At 41.9% G+C, this 21,694-nt stretch overlaps 1 protein-coding gene across 3 annotated transcripts in view; it reads left to right on the top strand.

Moving 5' to 3' along the window:
* Positions 1 to 21,694, top strand: part of PC (pyruvate carboxylase) — a 473,285-nt gene that overhangs the window by 443,974 nt on the left and 7,617 nt on the right. For all 3 annotated transcript variants that reach the window (XM_077287356.1, XM_077287355.1, XM_077287354.1), the window contains exons 11-19: positions 8,109 to 8,253; positions 8,384 to 8,473; positions 8,932 to 9,153; positions 12,415 to 12,571; positions 13,287 to 13,527; positions 14,626 to 14,875; positions 17,284 to 17,528; positions 20,286 to 20,465; positions 20,651 to 20,896. In XM_077287356.1, coding sequence (XP_077143471.1) covers positions 8,109 to 8,253; positions 8,384 to 8,473; positions 8,932 to 9,153; positions 12,415 to 12,571; positions 13,287 to 13,527; positions 14,626 to 14,875; positions 17,284 to 17,528; positions 20,286 to 20,465; positions 20,651 to 20,896 — 1,776 coding nt within the window. The remainder of the gene's footprint in view (positions 1 to 8,108; positions 8,254 to 8,383; positions 8,474 to 8,931; positions 9,154 to 12,414; positions 12,572 to 13,286; positions 13,528 to 14,625; positions 14,876 to 17,283; positions 17,529 to 20,285; positions 20,466 to 20,650; positions 20,897 to 21,694) is intronic.

Below are 21,694 nucleotides of genomic sequence, written 5' to 3'. Positions count from 1 at the left end.
ACACAGATGCAGTGGTTATTGAAGGGTTATTCCCATCTCAGCCATTTGTTTTATTAGAGAAACAATGAAGGTCCCTGTGCAACACTGTTTTTCTAACACCTATACACTTACCACTCAACTGTTCCCATAATCCTGACCACCGCATATATTCCATCTCAGCAGTAAATGGCTCATTTTAGACTACCCCTTTTTTTAAAGAGGACCTGTCACCAGGTCAAGTGTCCAGTTTTTGATCATTTTATTCCCACTCCTTCCCTGAGTTTTCCGTTATACTTTTTTTTTTTTTTTTTTTTTTAATTCTGCCTTACATTTCCAGAGATATGGGAAGGTTTTCATTTAGTGCTAATTTTATTGGTTTTTACTAATGGGCCTTTGCTGCTTTGCAGCCTAAGGACATTCGCTAGATAATCTGTCAGACACAGGAGACTAGTCGGAGTGGCGACTCCCCAGTGGGTTCTGTGGTTTCTTGTGGCCTTTCCAAGAAGGCGTGGATCCCAGGCTCCTCTGGGGCGTGTCTCTAGGCTGCTTGCATTATTACTCTATAAGCCCCTCGCCTTTGTAATATTATTACTAAATAAAAAGGCCTTTATCTAAGGGAAAAAAGGAACTAAAACGGATTACTTAGGGAGGCAGCAGGGTAAAAAATGGCCACTTTTGACTTGGTAATGGCAAACGACCAGTTCATCTCAAATTTTTAAAGACCATAAAAATCTGCACTGAAAAAAAAGTCCGATATCTATGAAACCATATGGTGGATTTAAAACAAAGCGGGTATAAAATAAAAGCAAAAACTGACCACTTTTGACCCGGTAACAGGCCCTCTTTAAACCATATCCCAGCTGCTGCAGAACATTATACAACATTAGCATGATGCACAAATTATTATTTTTTTAATGAGCATATTTCATGTTTATAGTGGATAGGAATTTTCTCCTTGCAAAAAAATTTTTTTACAGAAGCGGATGTGTAAGGCATAATGTACCCCCTACTACAAATGAAACAGGTTTAGGTGATCACCTTGGTGCCGCCCCGCACCAGTATAAAGCACAATTGCTGCCTATTTTGGAGACGGCATACACCGCGTGCCGCCCCGTAAACCCAATGTAAACAGAACACTTATGGCTGGAGAGGTTCTTGCTGGATTGTAAAGGAGCCGCGTTTGTAGACTTTCTTCTTCTAGGAAATGATATGATCAGCAGCTATCAGCATAGCGTTATGGAAGCCATGATCTTATAAAAAAAAATAAATTGGACAGTTGATAGCAGAGTGTATAGATTATTCCGAGGCATTTACTGCCGGGCTTCTCAGACACTTCATTTATAAATGAGTCTGTTGGTCTGGAAAGTGCAATTTGCAGAAGGAGAGTAAACTGGTTAAAAGACGAGCAGCCGTACAATTCTCACTTCTTGGCTGGAGCAAAGTGCTCTATACCCGAGCTCTGAACCGGTGCCCTAGTAATCACTAATATGCCGATGAATGACAGAATCAGATTATGTTATAGCTTATAGAGAATATCTTTCCTTCCAATAGCCAGCAGACTGATCTAAAGTAGCTGTAGAAAAGCGGTTTCTTCTAAGAATTCGCATGCAGTAGACTCGTTATAGAAAGGATTCTTTACTGTAAGAGCATATAGTCATGATATAATTTCTTCTAGCATTTTTTTTATTAGGTTTCTTTTTCTTGCTCTTTAAAATGTCATTATCTCACCATTCCAATAATGTATTGATATAAAATATAACTAGGACTGATTCTAACCGGTAAGAGTCTGCTCTCTGGGAAAAACCCAGCCAATCCGTGTGATCTGGAGCGCCGCTCTGTATGAATAATCAGTGCCCACTCAATATAAGAATAGGAATGCACTTAATTCAAGAACAAATTTATTATAGATAACAGATGAACACCGAAGAGAATAAAAGAGGAAATCTGAAACTGACGCAATCCTTCTATTCTTACAATATCCGTGGCTAAGCCATTATAATCTGGGTTTTCTTCAATGAACTGGCTTGTAATGAGTAGTTTAATTTTTTTCAGGTATAGTCTAGAGATGCAGATGAATAGAGAGCTTCATAAATTGAAATACAGGAAAATGTACATCTCTTCAAATTTTTGAACATCCCGGGGCCTCAAGTTTGTAATGTAAAACAAGTACTATATTTTTTGGACTATTGGACTTACCTTACTATAAGTAAGGCCGGGGTCACACTTCCGAGTGCAATGCGAGAAACTCGCGCATCAATACCCGGCACTGCCGCTGTCACTCGGGACCGGAGCGTGCAGCCGCACACTCCAGCCTAAGATGCACCCCAGATAGACAGCATACCGCACAACTTTTAAACACAGGGAGAGGAGCGTGTATTGTCAGTGTTTTCACCCACTATGATACCCTTTTCATAGCACCCATACAGTATGATGTCCACTAAAATGCCCTCATACAGTATGATGCCACCACAATGCATCCCCCACACTGACCCCCACATAGTATAATGATTACACAGTGACCCACCCCACAGTATGATGTCCACACAGTACATTTTCCCCACACACAGTATGATGTCCCCAAAGTACATTTCCCCCACACACAGTATGATGTCCCTACAGTACATTTCCCCCCACACACTATATGATGTCCCCAAAGTACATTTCCCCCACACACAGTATGATGTCCCTACAGTACATTTTCCCCCCACACATAGTATGATGTCCCTACAGTACATTTCCCCCACACACCGTATGATGTCCCCACACACACTGTATGACGTCCCCAAAGTACATTTCCCCCACACACTGTATGATGTCCCCAAAGTACATTTCCCCCACACACAGTATGATGTCCCTACAGTACATTTCCCCCCACACACAGTATGATGTCCCTACAGTACATTTCCCCCACACACAGTATGATGTCCCTACAGTACATTTCCCCCCACACACAGTATGATGTCCCTACAGTACATTTCCCCCACACACAGTATGATGTCCCTACAGTACATTTCCCCCCCCACACAGTGATGTCCCTACAGTACATTTCCCCCACACACAGTATGATGTCCCTACAGTACATTTCCCCCACACACAGTATTATGTCCCTACAGTACATTTCCCCCACACACAGTATGATGTCCCTACAGTACACTTCCCCCACACACAGTATGATGTCCCTACAGTACATTTCCCACACACAGTATGATGTCCCTACAGTACATTCCCCACACACAGTATGATGTCCCTACAGTACATTTTCCCCACACACAGTATGATGTCCCTACAGTACATTTCCCCCACACACAGTATGATGTCCCTACAGTACACTTCCCCCACACACAGTATGATGTCCCTACAGTACATTTCTAAACTCAGTAGAATTCCCCCACACAGTATTATGCCCTCAAGGTACATTTCCCCCCACACACAGTACATTTCCCCGCGGCTGTTCCACTAACAAACGGGCAATCCCTTGCATGTGTTGTGGCTGTCAAACAGCGGTGAGACATGCAGTTGCGTGAACTTGAACATATTTTTCGAGCATGCCAAAGACACTGTTAGCACCAGATCATGCTCACATAACACCTTATCTCAGCACATTCGCTCATCATTAGTGCTGACTGATCACTGCCATCATCTGTACTCCAAATGAGTATGTTCTAATATTAATGCAGGGAAATGGACCAAGGAACATACAGCATTTCCATGTTACTTACCGTATATACTCGAGTATCAGCCGAGATTTTCAGCCCACATTTTTGGGCTGAAAGTGCCCCTCTCGGCTTATACTCGAGTCACGGTCGGCGGCAGGGTCGGCGGGTGAGGGGGAGAGGGCGCTGAAGCATACTTACCTGCTTCCGGGGCTCCTGGCGCTGTCCCTGCAGTCCCACGGTCTCCGGGTGCCGCAGCTCTTCCCCTGTTCAGCGGTCACGTGGGACCGCTCATTAGAGAAATGAATATGGACTCCACTCCCATTGGAGTGGAGCCGCATATTCATTTCTCTAATAAGCGGTAACGGTGACCGCTGATAGAGGAAGAGGCTGCGGCACCGAAGACCAGCAGTCCGGGGGAAGGAGCGGGACGCCGGGAGCAGGTAAGTATTACATATTTACCTGTCCACGTTCCACACGCCGGGCGCCGCTCCATCTTCCCGGCGTCTCTCCGCACTGACTGTGCAGGTCAGAGGGCGCGATGACGCATATAGTGTGTGCGCCGCCCTCTGCCTGATCAGTCAGTGCGGAGAGACGCCGGGACGGGACGCTGAGGAGCTGCAAGCAAGAGAGGTGAGTATGTCATTTTTTTTTTTATTGCAGCAGCAGCAATGGCACAGCTTTCTATGGCACATCTATGGGGCAATAATGAACGGTGCAGAGCACTATATGGCACAGCTATGGGGCAATAATGAGCGCTATATGGCACAGCTATGGGGCAATAATGAATGGTGCAGAGCACTATATGGCACAGCTATGGGGCAATAATGAGCGCTATATGGCACAGCTATGGGGCAATAATGAACGGTGCAGAGCACTATATGGCACAGCTATGGGGCAATAATGAATGGTGCAGAGCACTATATGGCACAGCTATGGGGCAATAATGAGCGCTATATGGCACAGCTATGGGGCAATAAGGAATGGTGCAGAGCACTATATGGCACAGCTATGGGGCAATAAGGAACGGTGCAGAGCACTATATGGCACAGCTATGGGGCAATAATGAACGGTGCAGAGCACTATATGGCACAGCTATGGGGCAATGAACGGTGCAGAGCACTATATGGCACAGCTATGGGGCAATAATGAATGGTGCAGAGCACTATATGGCACAGCTATGGGGCCATAATGAACGGTATGGAGCATTTATTTTTATTTTTGAAATTCACCGGTAGCTGCTGCATTTTCCACCCTAGGCTTATACTCGAGTCAATAAGTTTTCCCAGTTTTTTGTGGCAAAATTAGGGGGGTCGGCTTATACTCGGGTCGGCTTATACTCGAGTATATACGGTATATGCATTTTTTTTTTTACAGAGATGAAGACAAATCCACTAATAAAGTGATTGCCAAAGGTTTCATAACTTTTCCTGTTGCACAAAATCCTTTTAAAAAATAAGCGTAATTACTCTTACAGGTACCAGACTTTTTGGATCACACAGAAGTGGTTATCAGTGTTTTTCCCAGTTTTTATATAATTGCATTTTTGACCTCCACATAGCTTTATCATAGTCAGGGAAAGTAAGGTAATTGGTGGGCTGGTCCTCCAGTGTAAGGGCTTTGCTCATCGGCCCGCCCATATCTCCGCCTCTTTGCCTCCTGTGAGTTTGTGTGATGGAGCGGGGTGGTGGGATTTTCTGCTGTCTCACAGGAAGGCTTCTGATCTGATAATGACTTATCAAGCAGGAGACATGCACATTTAATATCCGTGTTGCATGAGCTGTTAGTATGACACGAGTCAGTGAATGAGTCACTCGATCTGCTTTGATTTCCTGCACAAATCCTGGGATCCTGCGCCCTGTTTGCCATCCATGAGTGACAACGTGCCATCATAAGCCCAATTTACACACAGAATCTCTGTGACTGCTGCCTGTCTCCCGGCATAAGCAGCCTGTCTGAGCCCAATCTTCTAGGACCCTTTCTCTCACGCTGCCCCCACATTTGCAGCCCGGGCCTAATCATTGCGGCTCTAATTAGCAGGTCTTTGAGCAACCACAGCGATGCTGTAAGCGGCTCCCCGGAGTCCAAGAAATGGGACATTGGCGTCATCCTGTGTGTTCCAGTCTCAATCTTCTATCAAGTTTTGTTTTTTTTTCTCCTCATCCTTTCTTGCCCTTGTTCTTTCACACCATATTTTCCTCTCTGATAATATTCTGCTAAATCTAATGAAAATGCATTCAGTAAGCTCGTGTCGCAGTACAGAAATGTCTGAGGGGCATGGCAGAGATTTTAAAAGAACTGTTACACTGTGCCCTGGAAAAATGGTCTTCCTTGTGTAGTCTCTCGTGTATTACTGTCAGATGGCAATCTTGGAGCGTAATGGGGGCCGCGCACAAGTTTTCTGATAATTCTCACTGCAAACTTTTGTGATATTTCATCCCCACGTGTGGACATGGTTTGCGGCCACTGCATTAGTGGACCCTGCCCTTAGAGGTATATAACTGACTTTTTTAATCATTACACACCCTTTTAAAGGGGTTCTCCACTACTGTTATATCGAGGGCCTATTTTTAGGACAGAAAAAAATAAAAAGTACTTGGCCCTCCAGAATGAAGATGATCTTTTTCGCAGATTTTATTTGTAAAGTAATCCAACAAAAAACTGTAACGTTTCGGTCCTATACTTGGGCCTTCTTCAGGCACGAATTGCCATTGGTCGAATAGGGAATATAACCAGAGGAGAAGCATTATAGAAGGGCCAACTTGGTCACAATTGGCGAGGCTTCTCCTCCTGGTTCTATCCCCTATTTCACCGATGGCAATTCATGTCTAATGAAGGTCTAAGGATAGGACTGAAACGTTGTTAGGCAATCCAACTACAAATTCTCACCTCGCCCATTGTGACTAAGGTGGCCTTTCTATAATGCTTCTCATCTGGTTATATCCCCTATCGACCAATGGCAATTCGTGTACAATGAAGGCCCAAGTATAGGACAAAATCAGTAGAATTTTTGGTTGGATTGCCTTACCACGTTTCAGTCCTATACTTGGACCTTCATCAGACACAAATTGCTATTGGTGAAATAAGTCATAACCAGAGGAGAAGCATTATAGAAAAGCGGCCTTAGTGAGTTAAGGCTTCTCATTTCGTTATATACCCTATTTGACAAATGGCAGTTCGTGTCTGATGAAGGTGCAAGTATAAGAACGAAACGTTATTATTTTTTTTGGGATTGCCTTACAATAAAATTAGAGATGAAAAAAATAAAAAGTGCTTGGCACTCCAAAATGAAGATGATCTTTTTCTCAGATTTTATGTATTGCACGTTGAACACTTCTTGAGCCCCCTTCACCTAATAGGACTAATAGGAGAGCCATATATCCTTATCTTACCCCTGCTGATCGGCTGATTCTGGCGCCTATGGCGGGCGGATGTGACCAGTTGTGTAGCTGCTTAGCACTACTGCGTCAACTGTACGGTGACGGCAACCGGAAACTGCAGATATGACCCTAATTGAAGAGGGGGTGAAAGTAAAGTACGCGGCCATGGCCACTATACAGTTGACAGACCTGTGCTGCGCAGCCAGGCAACTGATCACATCCAGGTGTCGCGCCCCCACCAATCTGATATTGATGACCTGTCCTAATGATAGGCCATCAGTATAAAAGTACTGGACAACCTTTATAACAGCATAGCAAAATAATTTTTGGCAGATGTTAGAGGTGGAAGTTAAATAATCTGTCATTTCAACAAACTTTTCATAAATCGGTAGTATGGGAATATAAATAACTACATAATCAATAGTACAAGCGTATATAAGAAAGTATGTAATACAGTATATGTTTTCAGAGAAATATACTTCTTTGTCCTTTTATGGACCATTTTTTCCTCACTCCTCTCCTGAACTTAACATTATAGATGAAAAACAGCTAAAATCTGTCCTATTCAAGACACTGAGGGATCAGTTTACAACTGTCTACTGACGTCTATAGAAAAGGTGTGGGGGGGGGGGGGGGAACAGCGCAGTGAGAGAGACACACAAAGATGGTGATTCTGCTTTCCAGTAAGAGTTTTATCTCTAATGCTGGATTCACAGGTACAGTGCTCACTATTGCTGTATAATGCCTTGCATTCTGCTGCTGCTTCTCAACATGTTATACAGAGATGAGAGCAGGAATCCCTCATGTCTGTGTGCTGTGTACAAGAGACATCAAAGCAGTTTGCACCCACTAGCTCAGAAACAACTGAAAATAAGAGAGGGCAGCAACAAAGGGGAAAAAGGCAGAATACAAGTCATTAAACAAGAGAGCTTATACCATAACAAAAATCCCCTAAAACGACAGGTATGCTTGACGATCTGTGTTTATGGTACTGTGAATTTCTCACTTTTACTCACATTACTCATTTTTATTTTTATTGTATTTTTTTCATGTTTTCATTAATTCTCTTGGGGGTTTTTTGTATCTTTTTCTGTAGACAAATATTCCCTTCTTGCAAAATGTCTTGAATAATCATCAATTCCTGTACGGAACAGTGGACACCCAATTTATTGATGAAAATCCTGACCTCTTCAACCTGCGACCTGTGCAGAACCGAGCACAGAAGCTCCTTCATTACCTAGGTGAGAGGAACGACGTATACACAGGTCACACGTGCATTAATGTACAAATGGAATGCAGACCGGATCGATGGAAAATTGGAAAGGGAAATGAGGGCAACGACTGATTATGTTGAATAAATGCCTTTTTCAGGTCACGTGATGGTAAATGGACCAACCACTCCCATTCCCGTTAAAGCCAAACCATCTACTATAGATCCCGCCATTCCTCAAATGCCAATGAGTAAGTAATATGAACTTTTTTATATCTTTTTTGTACCCTTTTTTTGTACCCTTTTTTTGTACCCTTTTTTTGTACCCTTTTTTTTCGTACCCTTTTTTTTCGTACCCTTTTTTTTCGTACCCTTTTTTTTCGTACCCTTTTTTTCGTACCCTTTTTTTTTCGTACCTTTTTTTCGAACCCTTTTTTTTCGTACCCTTTTTTTTCGTACCCTTTTTTTATAACCTTATAAGATTAATATGCAATGTGATGTCCTACTGGGTCAATAGACTAAGACCTTAATTCTATAAAATAAATTGGCTACAGATATTTCTCTGGCCGGCGCAGTGTTCCAGCTCCTCTGTAAACCTTGCATTAAAATTAAATTGGCTGCTAATAATTCATGTATGTTTTGCCAGTAATTTGGGGGAGTCACTAGATCTTTGCTGATATTTCAGGATTGTTTTTCCCCCCCATTTAAGGTGAGCCACCTCCGGGGTTCAGGGATATCCTTCTTCGTGATGGTCCAGAGGGTTTCGCAAAGGCCATCCGCAAACACCGTGGACTTCTGCTCATGGACACCACTTTTCGAGATGCCCACCAGTCACTACTTGCTACACGCGTTCGTACTCACGACCTTAAAAAGATCTCTCCGTTTGTTTCGCACAATTTTAATAACCTGTTCAGTTTGGAAAATTGGGGAGGTAAGGTCCGCTATGATTCATAAATCTAGGAAATAAAAGTATCATGTCTCAACTGGGAATTACCATTTAATTCTCCATGCTTGTAGTAGACAGACCTTAAAGGGAATCTGTCACAAAGGTTTTGCTATGTAATCTGACAGTAGTATAAAGTAGGGACAGAGAGCCTGATTCCAGTGGTGTCAGTTAGTTTACTGGGTAAACAAGCAATTGTTATAGAATTATAGTTTTCTCTGCTACAGATCTAGCAGTTCTTTGCTGCTCAGCTGTGTAAAATTCCACCCACACCACTGATTGGCAGCTTTCTGTGTACATTGTTAGCAAGCTGCCAATCAGAGGTGGGGCGGGCGGGGTTGGACCAGGAGACATGAGACCCCTTGTCCTGTAGTGCTAATTTCCTGCTGATAAAACACTGATTTTATTGAAACAGCAAAACACAATCTAATAAGTGACACATCTCTGGAATCGGGGCCTGTGCCACTATATCATGCTGGTGACAGATTCTCTTTTAGTGGTTGGACTCCTCACTCTTTAAAAAAAAAAAAACAGTTAATGTGCTCCATGTGGATTTTGTTATGGGTTTTTGGCCAATCGATGGCGCTAATGTGCTTGAATAGAAACTTTTCGGCCCTAATTCATCAGTGTTCTTTTTGCACATTTGATGTCTTAAATTTAGGGGTTTCGTTACCCATTTTTAATGCTCAACATTTTAGGCTTCCTGTTCAATTTCCAGATTTTTTTTGTTCATTTCTCATTGGAAATTTTCCGAAATGTCACTAAATTTTTGCAGTTGTACTCCATTACCATAGTACACTTATGTTCCAAATTATTATGCAAATAACATTTTTCTCGGATTTTCCTAAATGGTTGGTGCAAATGACAGTCAGTCTAATAAAAGTCATCACCCGTTAGAGTATAAATCGAATTTTATTGAAGAAACCTCCCAATGACAACAGTATAATCTCCAAAATGAATAAAAACTCAAAATGCACTGTTCCAAATTATTAGGCACAGTAGAATTTCTAAACATTTGATATGTTTTAGAGAACTGAAAATGCTCATTTGTGGAATTTGCAGCATTAAGAGGTCACATTCACTGAACAAAAAAGCTATTTAACGCCAAAACATCCTAACAGGCCAAGTTACATGTTAACATAGGAACCCTTCTTTGATATCACCTTCACAATTCTTGCATCCATTGAACTTGTGAGTTTTTGGAGAGTTTCTGCTTGTATTTCTTTGCATGAAGTTGGAATAGCCTCCCAGAGCTGCTGTTTGGATGTGAACTGCCTCCCACCCTCATAGATCTTTTGCTTGATGATACTCCAAAGGTTCTCTATAGGGTTGAGGTCAGGGGAAGATGGTGGCCACACCATGAGTTTATCTCCTTTTATGCCCATATCAGCCAATGACTCAGAGGTATTCTTTGCAGCATGAGATGGTGCATTGTCATGCATGAAGATGATTTTGCTCCTGAAGGCACATTTCTGCTTTTTATACCATGGAGGAAAGTTGTTAGTCAGAAACTCTATATACTTTGCAGAGGACATTTTCACACCTTCAGGAACCTTAAAGGGCCCTACCAGCTGTTTCTCCATGATTCCGGCCCAAAACATGACTCCTCCACCTCCTTGCTGATGTCGCAGCCTTGTTGGGACATGGTGGCCATCCACCAACCATCCACTACTCCATCCAACTGGACCTTCCAGGGTTGCTCGACCCTCATCAGTAAACAAGACTCTTTGAAAATTAGACTTCATGTATGTCTGGGCCAACTGCAATCGTTTCTGCTTGTGAACACTGTTTAAGGGTGGCCGTATAGTAGGTTTATGCACCACAGCAAGCCTTTGAAGGATCCTACACCTTGAGGTTCGAGGGACTCCAGAGGCACCAGCAGCTTCAAATATCTGTTTGCTGCTTTGTAATGGCTTTTTAGCAGCTGCTCTTTTAATCCGATGAACTTGCATGGCAGAAATCTTCCTCATTATGCCTTTATCAGCACGAACACGACTGTGCTCAGATTCAGCCACAAATCTCTTAACAGTACGATGATCACATTTAAGTTTTCAGGAAATATCTAATGTTTTCATCCCTTCACCAAGGCATTGCACTATTTGATGCTTTTCGGCAGCAGAGAGATGCTTTTTCTTTCCCATGTTACTTGAAACCTGTCACCTGCTTGATGATGTGGAACATCATTTTCAAGTAGTTTTCCTTTAATTAGAATCACCTGGAAAACTAATTATCACATGTGTTTAAGATTGATTTCAGTGATCCATCGAGCCCTGAGACACAATACTATCCATGAGTTTATTTGAAAAACAAAACAATTAAATCTTTTTGACACTTAAATCCAATTTGCATAATAATTTGGAACACAGTGTAAAGTCTGTATAATTTATTTTTTTTTTTTGGTGCAGTTGAAGATTGAAGTCACATTTCAAAGCTTATTGAAGGGGGCGTGTGACATTTTAATAAAAAAACAGGCAAGAACAAAAAAAATCTTTGCTTTTGTGCCAAATTCATCAAACACTGGTGTGTGCCATTTTGATGAATTTGTTGAAGAAACTGTCTACATTCTAAACAAATACCATGACAAAAAAATGACTTGAGTGGAGGCGGTCATCAAAAACCGGCAGTATGAATTGGGTAGCAGCTGCTTTATGGCAGCCGTTTTGGTTTTACTCTGCTACGCTGCTTTTCACAGAAAATATCCTTTGAAAAGCCGACAGAGCTGGATCTTCGATGACTAGTCTGAGACTTGTCTCCGGCATCTTCTCCATGCCTCCTTAGACTCCGATGTATTAGTATGCACACACATAGGAAGAGGCCTATCAGTCAACTAGAACTGGGCGGAGGGACTAGCCTCTTGGGCTAGTCCTAGGAGACACCTTGTCCCTGGCCTACCTTCGGCAACATTAGAGACTCATTAGAGAGTAAATATTGACACTTAGTATTGTTACTTCCTATAGGTGGCGCTAGAGTTCTAGTCCTCTTCCTCTCTGAGGAGACAATTTGCATATTTCCCAGAGGAGCATTACGGCTTAAAAGTGTTCTCACCTTGGCATGTCAGGCTTGACATGTCACTCTCCGCAAGGAGAAACGTTACCCCTTGGATCACAGAGTAAAAAAAAATACTCTGCTGCAATAATGGATGGCGTTATCAGAGCCGTGTTTTGAAAATGTTGGGTAACCGGTCACAGAGGTCCTAGGCCCTGGACAAAGTATGGTGGAATATGGACTATTGTTTTGTTCTGGTTACAGGAGCAACTTTTGACGTCGCCATGCGATTCCTTTATGAGTGCCCTTGGAGAAGATTGCAAGAGTTAAGGGAGCTCATCCCAAACATCCCCTTCCAGATGCTTCTCAGGGGTGCAAATGCTGTGGGTTATACCAACTACCCCGATAATGCAGTTTTTAAGTAAGTTTCCTGGTAAAATAATATATACAGATGTGTCCTTTAACTATGCCTTTAAACTCCTCGTGTCCCAAGAAGCGTGAAACGAGATGGCAATTAAGGCTATGTTCACATTGTGTTTTAGGCTACCGTCAGTGGCTCAATCGGGGCTTACTTCGGAAGCCCTGGAGAATGGGATTTGGACGTCTGCGCTGATGGGGCCATTGGTTGATCATTTTTGGCAGGATCTTCCTATCTGAAGTGAGCACCAAAGAACTGTCGACCAAGTTTTGGTGCCAGCTTTAAGTAGGCAGATACTGCTGAAAATGATCCGTCAACGGCCCCTTCAGTCACAAACATCTGAATCCCATTTTTCAGGGCTTCAGCCATGAGCCCCGACCAAGCCACTGACAGTATCCTAAAACACAATGTGAATATAGCCTAAATAGATCTTCTACATCCAGGAGATGCCTCAGACTGATACATTAAACATTTACTTGTTTCTGGATGGGGTGCAATTTCATCATTCTTTTGATGATATCGGCATTGGTTTGTCAGTGTTTTTGCCAGATTTCTGGTAAAACACCTTGAAAACTTGCAAAATGTTGCCACAATTAGTGTTTTCATGCCAGTCCCTTCAAGGTCCACCAATGCGAAGCCCCTTACTCCTGCAGACCCCATCATTGAGACTATAGGTTTAGTGCATTTCCAAGAACAAAGTTTTAATTGTTTTTTCCAGGTTTTGCGAAGTAGCAAAGGAGAATGGAATGGATATCTTCAGGGTGTTTGACTCTTTGAACTATCTGCCTAACATGATTTTGGGAATGGAAGCAGCAGGCCAAGCAGGTGGCGTGGTGGAAGCCGCCATCTCATATACTGGGGATGTGGCGGACCCCACTCGTACCAAGTACACATTGGATTACTATGTAAATCTGGCTGAAGAACTTGTCAAAGCTGGAACACACATCTTGTGCATCAAGGTACTGTATAGGGAATTTTGGGGACTGTAATAACTTTTATGTGTGAAAGTTGAGTTTACATCTTTAGTATAGTGATTCGTTCCCTACTGGTGGTCTACAGCGTTACAATGGGAAATAATGACCAGAGTCTACTTGTAATCTATTGCTACAAATATATATTAAATGGAAATATACTCAGGATTACAGAGCAGGAGAAGGACGTAGGTTTTCTGGTTACAAGTAAACTGAGCTGCAGTGCTCAATGTCAGGCAGCAGCTTTAAAAGCAAAAGGGATTTTAGGGTGTATAAAAAGAGAGAAAATCTTGTGATTCCAATGTATTGTTACCCCACGTTGGGCTTGTTTAGCTTAGAAAAAAGACACCTCAGAGGTAGCGATGAGTGAACGTGCTCGGATAAGGTGTTATCTGAGCATGCTCGTTTGCTGAGTGTCTTCGGCGTGCTAGAAAAATATGTTCAAGACACCGCGGCTGCATGTCTCACAGCTGCTCGACAGCGGCAACACATGGAGGGATTGCCTGTTTGTTAGGTAATCCCTGCATATGTTGCAGCTGTCGAATATCTGCGAGACATGCAGCCGCGATGTCTTGAACTTATTACTCGAGCATGCCGAAGTCACTGAGTTAGCACACAAGCATGCTCAGATAACACCTTATCCGAGCACGTTCACTCATCACTAACTCAGAGGCAATCCCATTTATAGAAGTGATTTATTCCTTCCAAGGACTAGGGGGCGCTCATTACGTGTGGAGGAAAGGTGAGTCTGGCAGCTAAATAGGAAAGGGTTCTTTACAGTTAGAGCAGTCAGACTTTGGAATTCCCAAGAGGTGGTAATAGCAGACACTTTACCAGCATTTATTGAAGGGCTGGGTGATTTTCTCACAACTAATGGGGGTTATACATAATCTAGTGATAAACAATGTATAACTGGTGGAGAAAGGTTGAACTTGATGGACCGGAGTCTTTTATCCACCTACGTAACGAAGTGTCTGGAATATATTTTTGGACATAAAATGTGGAAGGAAATATGTAACTCAAAGTATTCGTACCGGTTTGTGTCGTAGGCACCCCCAAAATCTTATCTGCTTTTCTGGCTTCTAGGACATGGCGGGATTGTTAAAGCCTAAAGCTTCAGATTTGTTAATTCGAGCTCTCAGAGACAAATTTCCAGACATCCCAATTCACGTGCACACCCATGACACAGCTGGTGCCGGGGTGGCCTCCATGCTGGCATGTGCACAGGCCGGAGCGGACATTGTGGACGTAGCGATTGACTCCATGTCGGGGATGACTTCTCAGCCCAGTATGGGGGCTATGGTGGCATGTACAAAGGGCACAGACCTAGACACAGGTAAGCCCAATTGTCTACTATCCGTGTGTCAACCGATTTACTATAACATACGACATATATATGTAGAATACAGAACACCTTTATTCCATAGCGAGGTATCCTGTACCTGTAATTTGGGCCATACACGACTGACAATTTGGACAGTTTTTGGCCTATTTAACTTCCTTTAATTCTTTTAGAACTGTTGATTTCTCGAAAAGCAAACATTTCTTGTTTGGGCTCATGTCTCTGTTTCCATTTACAATGCTATGTGAAGATTATAGCTATGGGAGAGCGTGATTCAAAGGATATGTCACTTGCTCAGCAGCTTTCGGTAGTTTTGGTGCAATCAGTATTTTATCAGCAAGAGATTATCTCTGCAGGACTAGGTGTCACATTCACAGCAGTCCAGCTAATCTGTGTGACCCCGCCCCCACCACTGATAGGCAGCAAGCTGCCTATCAGTGGTGTGGGCGGGGTTATACAGAGCTCAGCATCTACAGCAGAGAAAATAGGGATTCTATCAAAACTGTAACAAGCAGCCCAGTTATCGCTGGAATCAGGCTCTCTGATTACATAGCAAAAAACTATGCTGAAGATGTAAATGTTTATTTTTTTTTTCCATCTGACCAGATAATGACATTAATAATGTAATATAAACATCTTCTAGCTGCAGTATATAGATGCATACATGGCCAATCACTGACTGCAGGAGGGGGCGAGGGGCAAGGCAGTTGCCTAATATACAAGCAGAAGATGCCCCCCGTTCTTTTTCCGTACCATCCGGCCAAAATAACGAAATTATAAATGCAATATGTAGTATTGATGAATTTCCTTTTTTTCTATTATCTTTGCCATTGATCTTAAAAAAAAAAAAAAAAAAAAAAAAAAAAAAAAGCTCTGATTCTGGCGGGTGGTGCAGTATCCGCTGAAAGCTATGGTAGCACAATTCCTTTTTCTGTATATGGACAGTACAGATTTCCATAGCTGGCTATCTTCGTCTCACGTTAATGAAGGCACTTCTGGTACAGATCCTTAAAATGTTTTCCTTTACGTATGTAGAGAATCCCCTTTATAGTGGCTGCTTATTAACGTCCCCCCTGTGCTCTCGCTGGCATTCGCTTTGGCAAGCTGTCTGGGCTTTAAAAGCAACAAATTGCAAGTGTTACATGTGCCCTGGGAGCGCTGCCTCTTAAGCAGTGATTAGCAGCTGGCATTGGACCCTGTTTAAAAAGCCTCGCGCTGGCACGTCGGGCGGGCTGCTGTTCCGTTACGTGGCAGCTAACCCCTTTTTGTGCCACCTGCATGTTTGGAGTATAGGTTTAATTGTGGGATTTCTGCTCGAGCTGCAGTTTTAGCTTTATGTTGACTTACTGTTTGATCGTAATTAATCTGACGTTACATTAACCTTTAAAAAAAAATCTATCAAGAATTGGGGTGAGACAAATGTTAAAAAGGTATCCATTATATTAAATAGGAATGTACACAAAAAGATGCTTTAAATGGAATCTGGCAGCAGGTAATCGAGAGCAAAGAACCTAATTCCAATGATGTATCGCTTACTAGGCTGATTGGTGCAGTTTTGATAGAATCTCTAGTTTTCTCTGCTGCAGCTCTATGAATGCTGATTTGTGTATAACCCCACCCACACTACTGATTGGCAGCTTGCTCACAGTGTGTACAGGAAGCAGCCAATCAGTAGTGGAAACAGAGTTACACAGATTAGCTTGCACGTAAGACCTTGTCCTCTACTGATAATCCCCTGCTGATAAAACCCTGATTGTATCAAAACTATAGCAAGCATCTTACTAAGTGACACATATCTGAAATCATGGCCTCTTCACCTACACTTTGCTCTCACATTACAGGGAATTGAACCATCATTCAGCTGACCTCTGTTTAATGTGTTTGGGGGCCTTTATAGTATTAGAAGAAGAGTGGGGGATGCTGTTCAAGGAATAATGGTAATAAGAGTACAGACAATTTCTGTCTAAAAAGATGCCTTACGTTGTTCTTCTTCCGTGGGTGTCAGAAATTAACCTATTTGCTTGGGGTAAATCATTCCAGAGAACTGGTGCAGCATGTGAGAAGTCTTGAGAGATGGGAATTGAAGGTTCGGAGTATGTAGAAGATTGTTGGAACAATGTAGAGCATTGGCCGTGGTGTAGACAGGGATGAGATAGAGGAGATATATCTGTGGAAAGCTTTGTAACAAGACCATGCATTGACTGGGACAGGGTCTTTACTATTTGTTATTGCCCGTTGGAGATATGTTCAAAGCGTACTGTTATAGGGCAATACCAGACACACGTGAAGGAGAAGACATGGGACAGTTTCAAGACCTTTCACCAGTCCCAGATATCCCCTTTATAAAAGGAATTTTCCATGATTGTCCATTACGCGTTGTGTTGGTTCTTGCTCTCCTTTAGGAATCCAGCTGGAGAAAGTGTTTGACTATAGCGAGTATTGGGAAGTAGCTAGAGGTCTCTACGCTGCCTTTGACTGTACGGCAACCATGAAATCTGGAAACGCGGATGTCTATGAGAATGAGATCCCCGGAGGCCAATATACCAACCTTCATTTCCAGGCTCACAGCATGGGTCTGGGGAACAAGTTCAAGGAGGTGAAGAAGGCATATGCTGAAGCCAACAAACTTCTTGGAGATGTTATCAAGGTAATAACTTGTCAGGTTATGTCTCATATATGTGCGCTACGATGGCTAATAAATCTACAGAAAAGGCTATTATAATGAAAGTACATGGTTTTATGTGACAGATATTACAGCTTGATAGACAGCGAGGCAAAGTGGATACAAGGTTTCCCTTCGCACAGGAGACTATTGTCTTTGTCATTACTAAATGTCGCTGACAATACATATCATGGTAATTTAATAATACCTTATTGTACAATACCTTATGGCTTACATGGGATTTCCCTTAATAAACGGACTGCAATTCTCCACCTAAATATATTTTTCGAGAGCTCTGATTAGTAACGAAGCCTGAGGCGGAGAATGATGTGTAGCGGAGCTGCGATAAATCTAAATTTTCAGCAGAACAGCTTGATTATATTAGACATAGTTCTTTTTGTGGTACATTATATGTTACTTAAAGTGGATCTGTCACCAGGTCAGGAGTGGCCAGTTATTGGTCATCTTTTATTCACGCTGCTTGTGTGAGTAATCCAGTTTTTTTTTGTTTTGTTTTTTTAAATCCGCCATATGGTTTCTGAGATATGGGTCTTTTTATTTAATGCTAATATTTATAGTCTTTACAAGGGGGTGTGGCCTTCATAGCAGCCAAAGACACACCCCTGAGGATCACTTGAGCCATGCTACTTTGAATAAACATTAAAAAAAACCATAGAAGTTGCTTTTGACTAGTTCTCAGTGTTTTTCAGCCAATCCCTACATGTTTTGTGGCTGTCTAACCAGCAAAACATGCAGCTGGAAGAAGGCGAACATGTCACTCGAGCACCCACGATGCTCTATGCACACCTGAGCACCCTAGGAAAACTAGAGTAACGAGCATTTGCGCTCATCACTAATATGAGGAGTGACACATCCCACACTCAGTGCCTTGTACAAGTCAGTCTAATTGCCAAACACTAAAGACCCCCACACACATCACAAGACTGACCAACAAACTATTGTATAATGGTCTCAAACACCTCACTGACTGCATGGACCGATATTGGGGGGGAAAAAAATCAACATGGCCGTCCAGTGTTTTGACCGATTACGAACTTTCCTCGGGTTAGACGGACAGTCGTTCGTTTCACTGAACCAGTCAGCAATCGTTTGTTGTGGTCAAAATCTCCCATTTCAAAAGATCTGAGATGTTTGAGGGCGGCCTGACCATCTGACAGTAAAAAGTCAAATTTCTCTGTCACTTTATTAGAGGGTACAGAAACTATGATCAACCCTTAAGAGAGGGCAGATCATAGTTTCTTGCGGCCTTCATTGGGGGATATATAAAGAGATTTTTACAGTGAGTACCAAAAATCCTCTTTTCTGTGCTGAAATCCAGAAAGAAGATTTTACAACTCGAAACAGTGATGACTAAAGTAATAACGTGAACACAGATATGTCTGTGATCAGTAATCATCGGCTGCAGCTCCCTAATTTTTCATCCTATGTAGTAGACAGTTGTATCGACATCACTGTCACATCAGTACATGGGTTTATCGGCAGGTAGACCTCATTCGGCAGTCCGCTGTTTATCGGCTTTTGCGTAGTTTACAGTCTTATCTTGTGAGATCAAAGGACAAGGCCATGGGAAAAATTTTTTTTACCCTTTTATGAATTAGAACTGGTCGTCTGCGCTAAAATAGTAAAAAATGTAATCTGATTCTTTTAACTTTATTATTAATAGATCATAACCCTTGTGCACTGTATGACCCTACATGAAAATATTCAGTGGTCTGGGTTCCTTAATTGGGACCTATTCACCTTTCACTTTTTGCCCTGGTTAAAAGCAATATGAACATGAAATATCCAGGTCGTAATGCATTTATCAGAGTTTCTTAAGATCCACATTATAACTCATTTTAATTAATGCTCACTGACAGGTTCCGATCTGGAATTAATTGGCTGCAGTTTCTAATAGCTTGGGAAGGAGTAATGATAGATGAGAAAAAAAGACTAGATGTTAACACCCATGTAGATGAAGATCTAAGATAATTAAATAGCTCGGCTTTAATAATTAACCTTCTTGATAAATTACACCAACCTCACTAGAAGGACAAATGTTATCCTCCTGTGGTACGTTAAAAAAAAAAAACTGTTACAGGACAATAAGGGAAGCTCCTTTGACCTAGCAAAACCATTTTCCATGTCTCTGTACTTACAGAAATATATTCTGGAGTCTTGCAGTTTTCACACTAGTCACTGAGCTCCATGATAAGGTGATATGCCTTTATGTAGATAACACCGGATCCACCATTCACAATTTGTGATGTTGACTGCTCTCCACCTCCCACCTCTCTGCGTAGTGACCTCTGTACGTATGACAGAGCATGCCTAAAACACACGGATGGGGCCATTGACTTTTTAATTAAGTATATGAGAGTCAATTTTGCTCAGTCTGACCTAATTTTTGTTACTTTTTCAAACGGTCCCAAAAACATGGACTTCTGCGTTGTTTTGTCTGCCTGGAAAAATGTAGATGCTGCGCAAACGGAGTTCAGAGTACAAAGCGACTCAGTGTGATTTATTAAAGTCAATGGCCCCATCAGCGGATCCTGTAAATCACAGTTCCTATGGCTTCAAACAAGAGCTTCGACGAGCCACTGACGTTTGTGTCTAAACTGTGATAAGAACCTGGTCTTGATAGTCTTTGGAAGGATTCACTATATTTCTGTGCGACATACTTGCTGTTCAATAAATGTCAGGACAAATAATAAGTATTTTCATCTTCTCATTTTGCTCTAGGTAACTCCTTCTTCCAAGATTGTGGGAGATTTGGCACAGTTCATGGTGCACAATGGTTTGTCTCGTGAAGAAGTTGAAACTATGGCGGATGAACTCTCCTTCCCGCTCTCGGTGGTGGAGTATCTACAAGGTTATGTGGGAATTCCCTATGGAGGTTTCCCAGAACCCTTACGCACAAAGGTAACTACACTACACTGACTTTCTAACCTATGTTATAATTTTCAAGATCTCCAAACTTCCAAACAATTGGAATATTAAATATTTTAAAATTCTGAACCCAATCTGCATATCCAAAATCTATTTGGCACAGGTTTGTCAATTCAATTTTTCTCAGAAAATCTCAAATCAAGAATTTTTTTTGACAGGTTTTGAAAGACCTGCCACGCATCGAGGGTAGACCCGGGGCCACGCTGCCACCAATGGACTTTACTAATCTGGAAGAAGGTTTGAAGAGCAAATATGATGATATCACTCCAGAGGATATTATGTCTGCCGCTATGTATCCTAAAGTATTTGAGGAATACAAGGACTTCAGTACTCAATTTGGTCCTGTAGAATGTCTCAACACTCGACTCTTTTTGGAGGGACCCAATATTGCTGAGGAATTTGAGGTAAAAGGGCTTATTTAAAAAAAAAAAAATAATAATCTGAAACATATAAAACAAACTTCTTAAACTTAATTATTTAAAATATTTTTACTATAAGCCATGTGGATATACAATGTATGGAAGGATAGTCCTATTCGGATGCAGTTCTCGTTCTATGGTGACCTACATTCAGTTCAGTAGAACCACAGGAGGTCCAGGTGGTTGAGGTCAGGATTTTACATTTTATCAACCTGGTTTTCCTACTTTATCAGTTTTAACTATTTTCATGGTAGCCAAGTTAAAAACCTGCTATAAAGAGCAGAGAGAATGACAGTACAATGAATCATTTTTGCCGCTCTTGCAAAAAGCAGTGGCCTTAACCATCCAAAATTTAGTATTTTAATGGATTCCAGCCATCATGTGGTATTGTGTCCATGAAAGACTGGACAAGCTTAATCATTCTGTAAAAATTATTAAAGGGCTTATCCGTCATGAGATATTGATGGCCTATCCTTAGGTAGGTCATCGATAAAATACATGAAGGAAAAAATAGAACAAGGTGGTCCAGCATCTGCACATAGGGCTTTTCTAAACCTCACAGTAATTGAAAACTAAATGAAAGATATTAAAAACATCCAAGGTATAAGACTCCAGAGCTTCACGTTTCAAGTCCATGCGGGACTTTTAATCATGATCATGGGTCATGACTTTCATAGACTCGAAACACGTAGGCCTGTTATTAAACACATCCAATGTATAGGAGATAACAGGCCTACGCGTTTCGAGTCTATACAAGTCATGACCCATGATCATGATTAAGAG

Source organism: Ranitomeya variabilis, chromosome 2 (assembly GCF_051348905.1).
Source record: "Ranitomeya variabilis isolate aRanVar5 chromosome 2, aRanVar5.hap1, whole genome shotgun sequence".
Classification (NCBI taxonomy): domain Eukaryota; kingdom Metazoa; phylum Chordata; class Amphibia; order Anura; family Dendrobatidae; genus Ranitomeya; species Ranitomeya variabilis.
The sequence above is the reverse complement of the archived record's forward strand: the minus strand, read 5'-3'. Positions and strand labels throughout refer to the sequence as shown.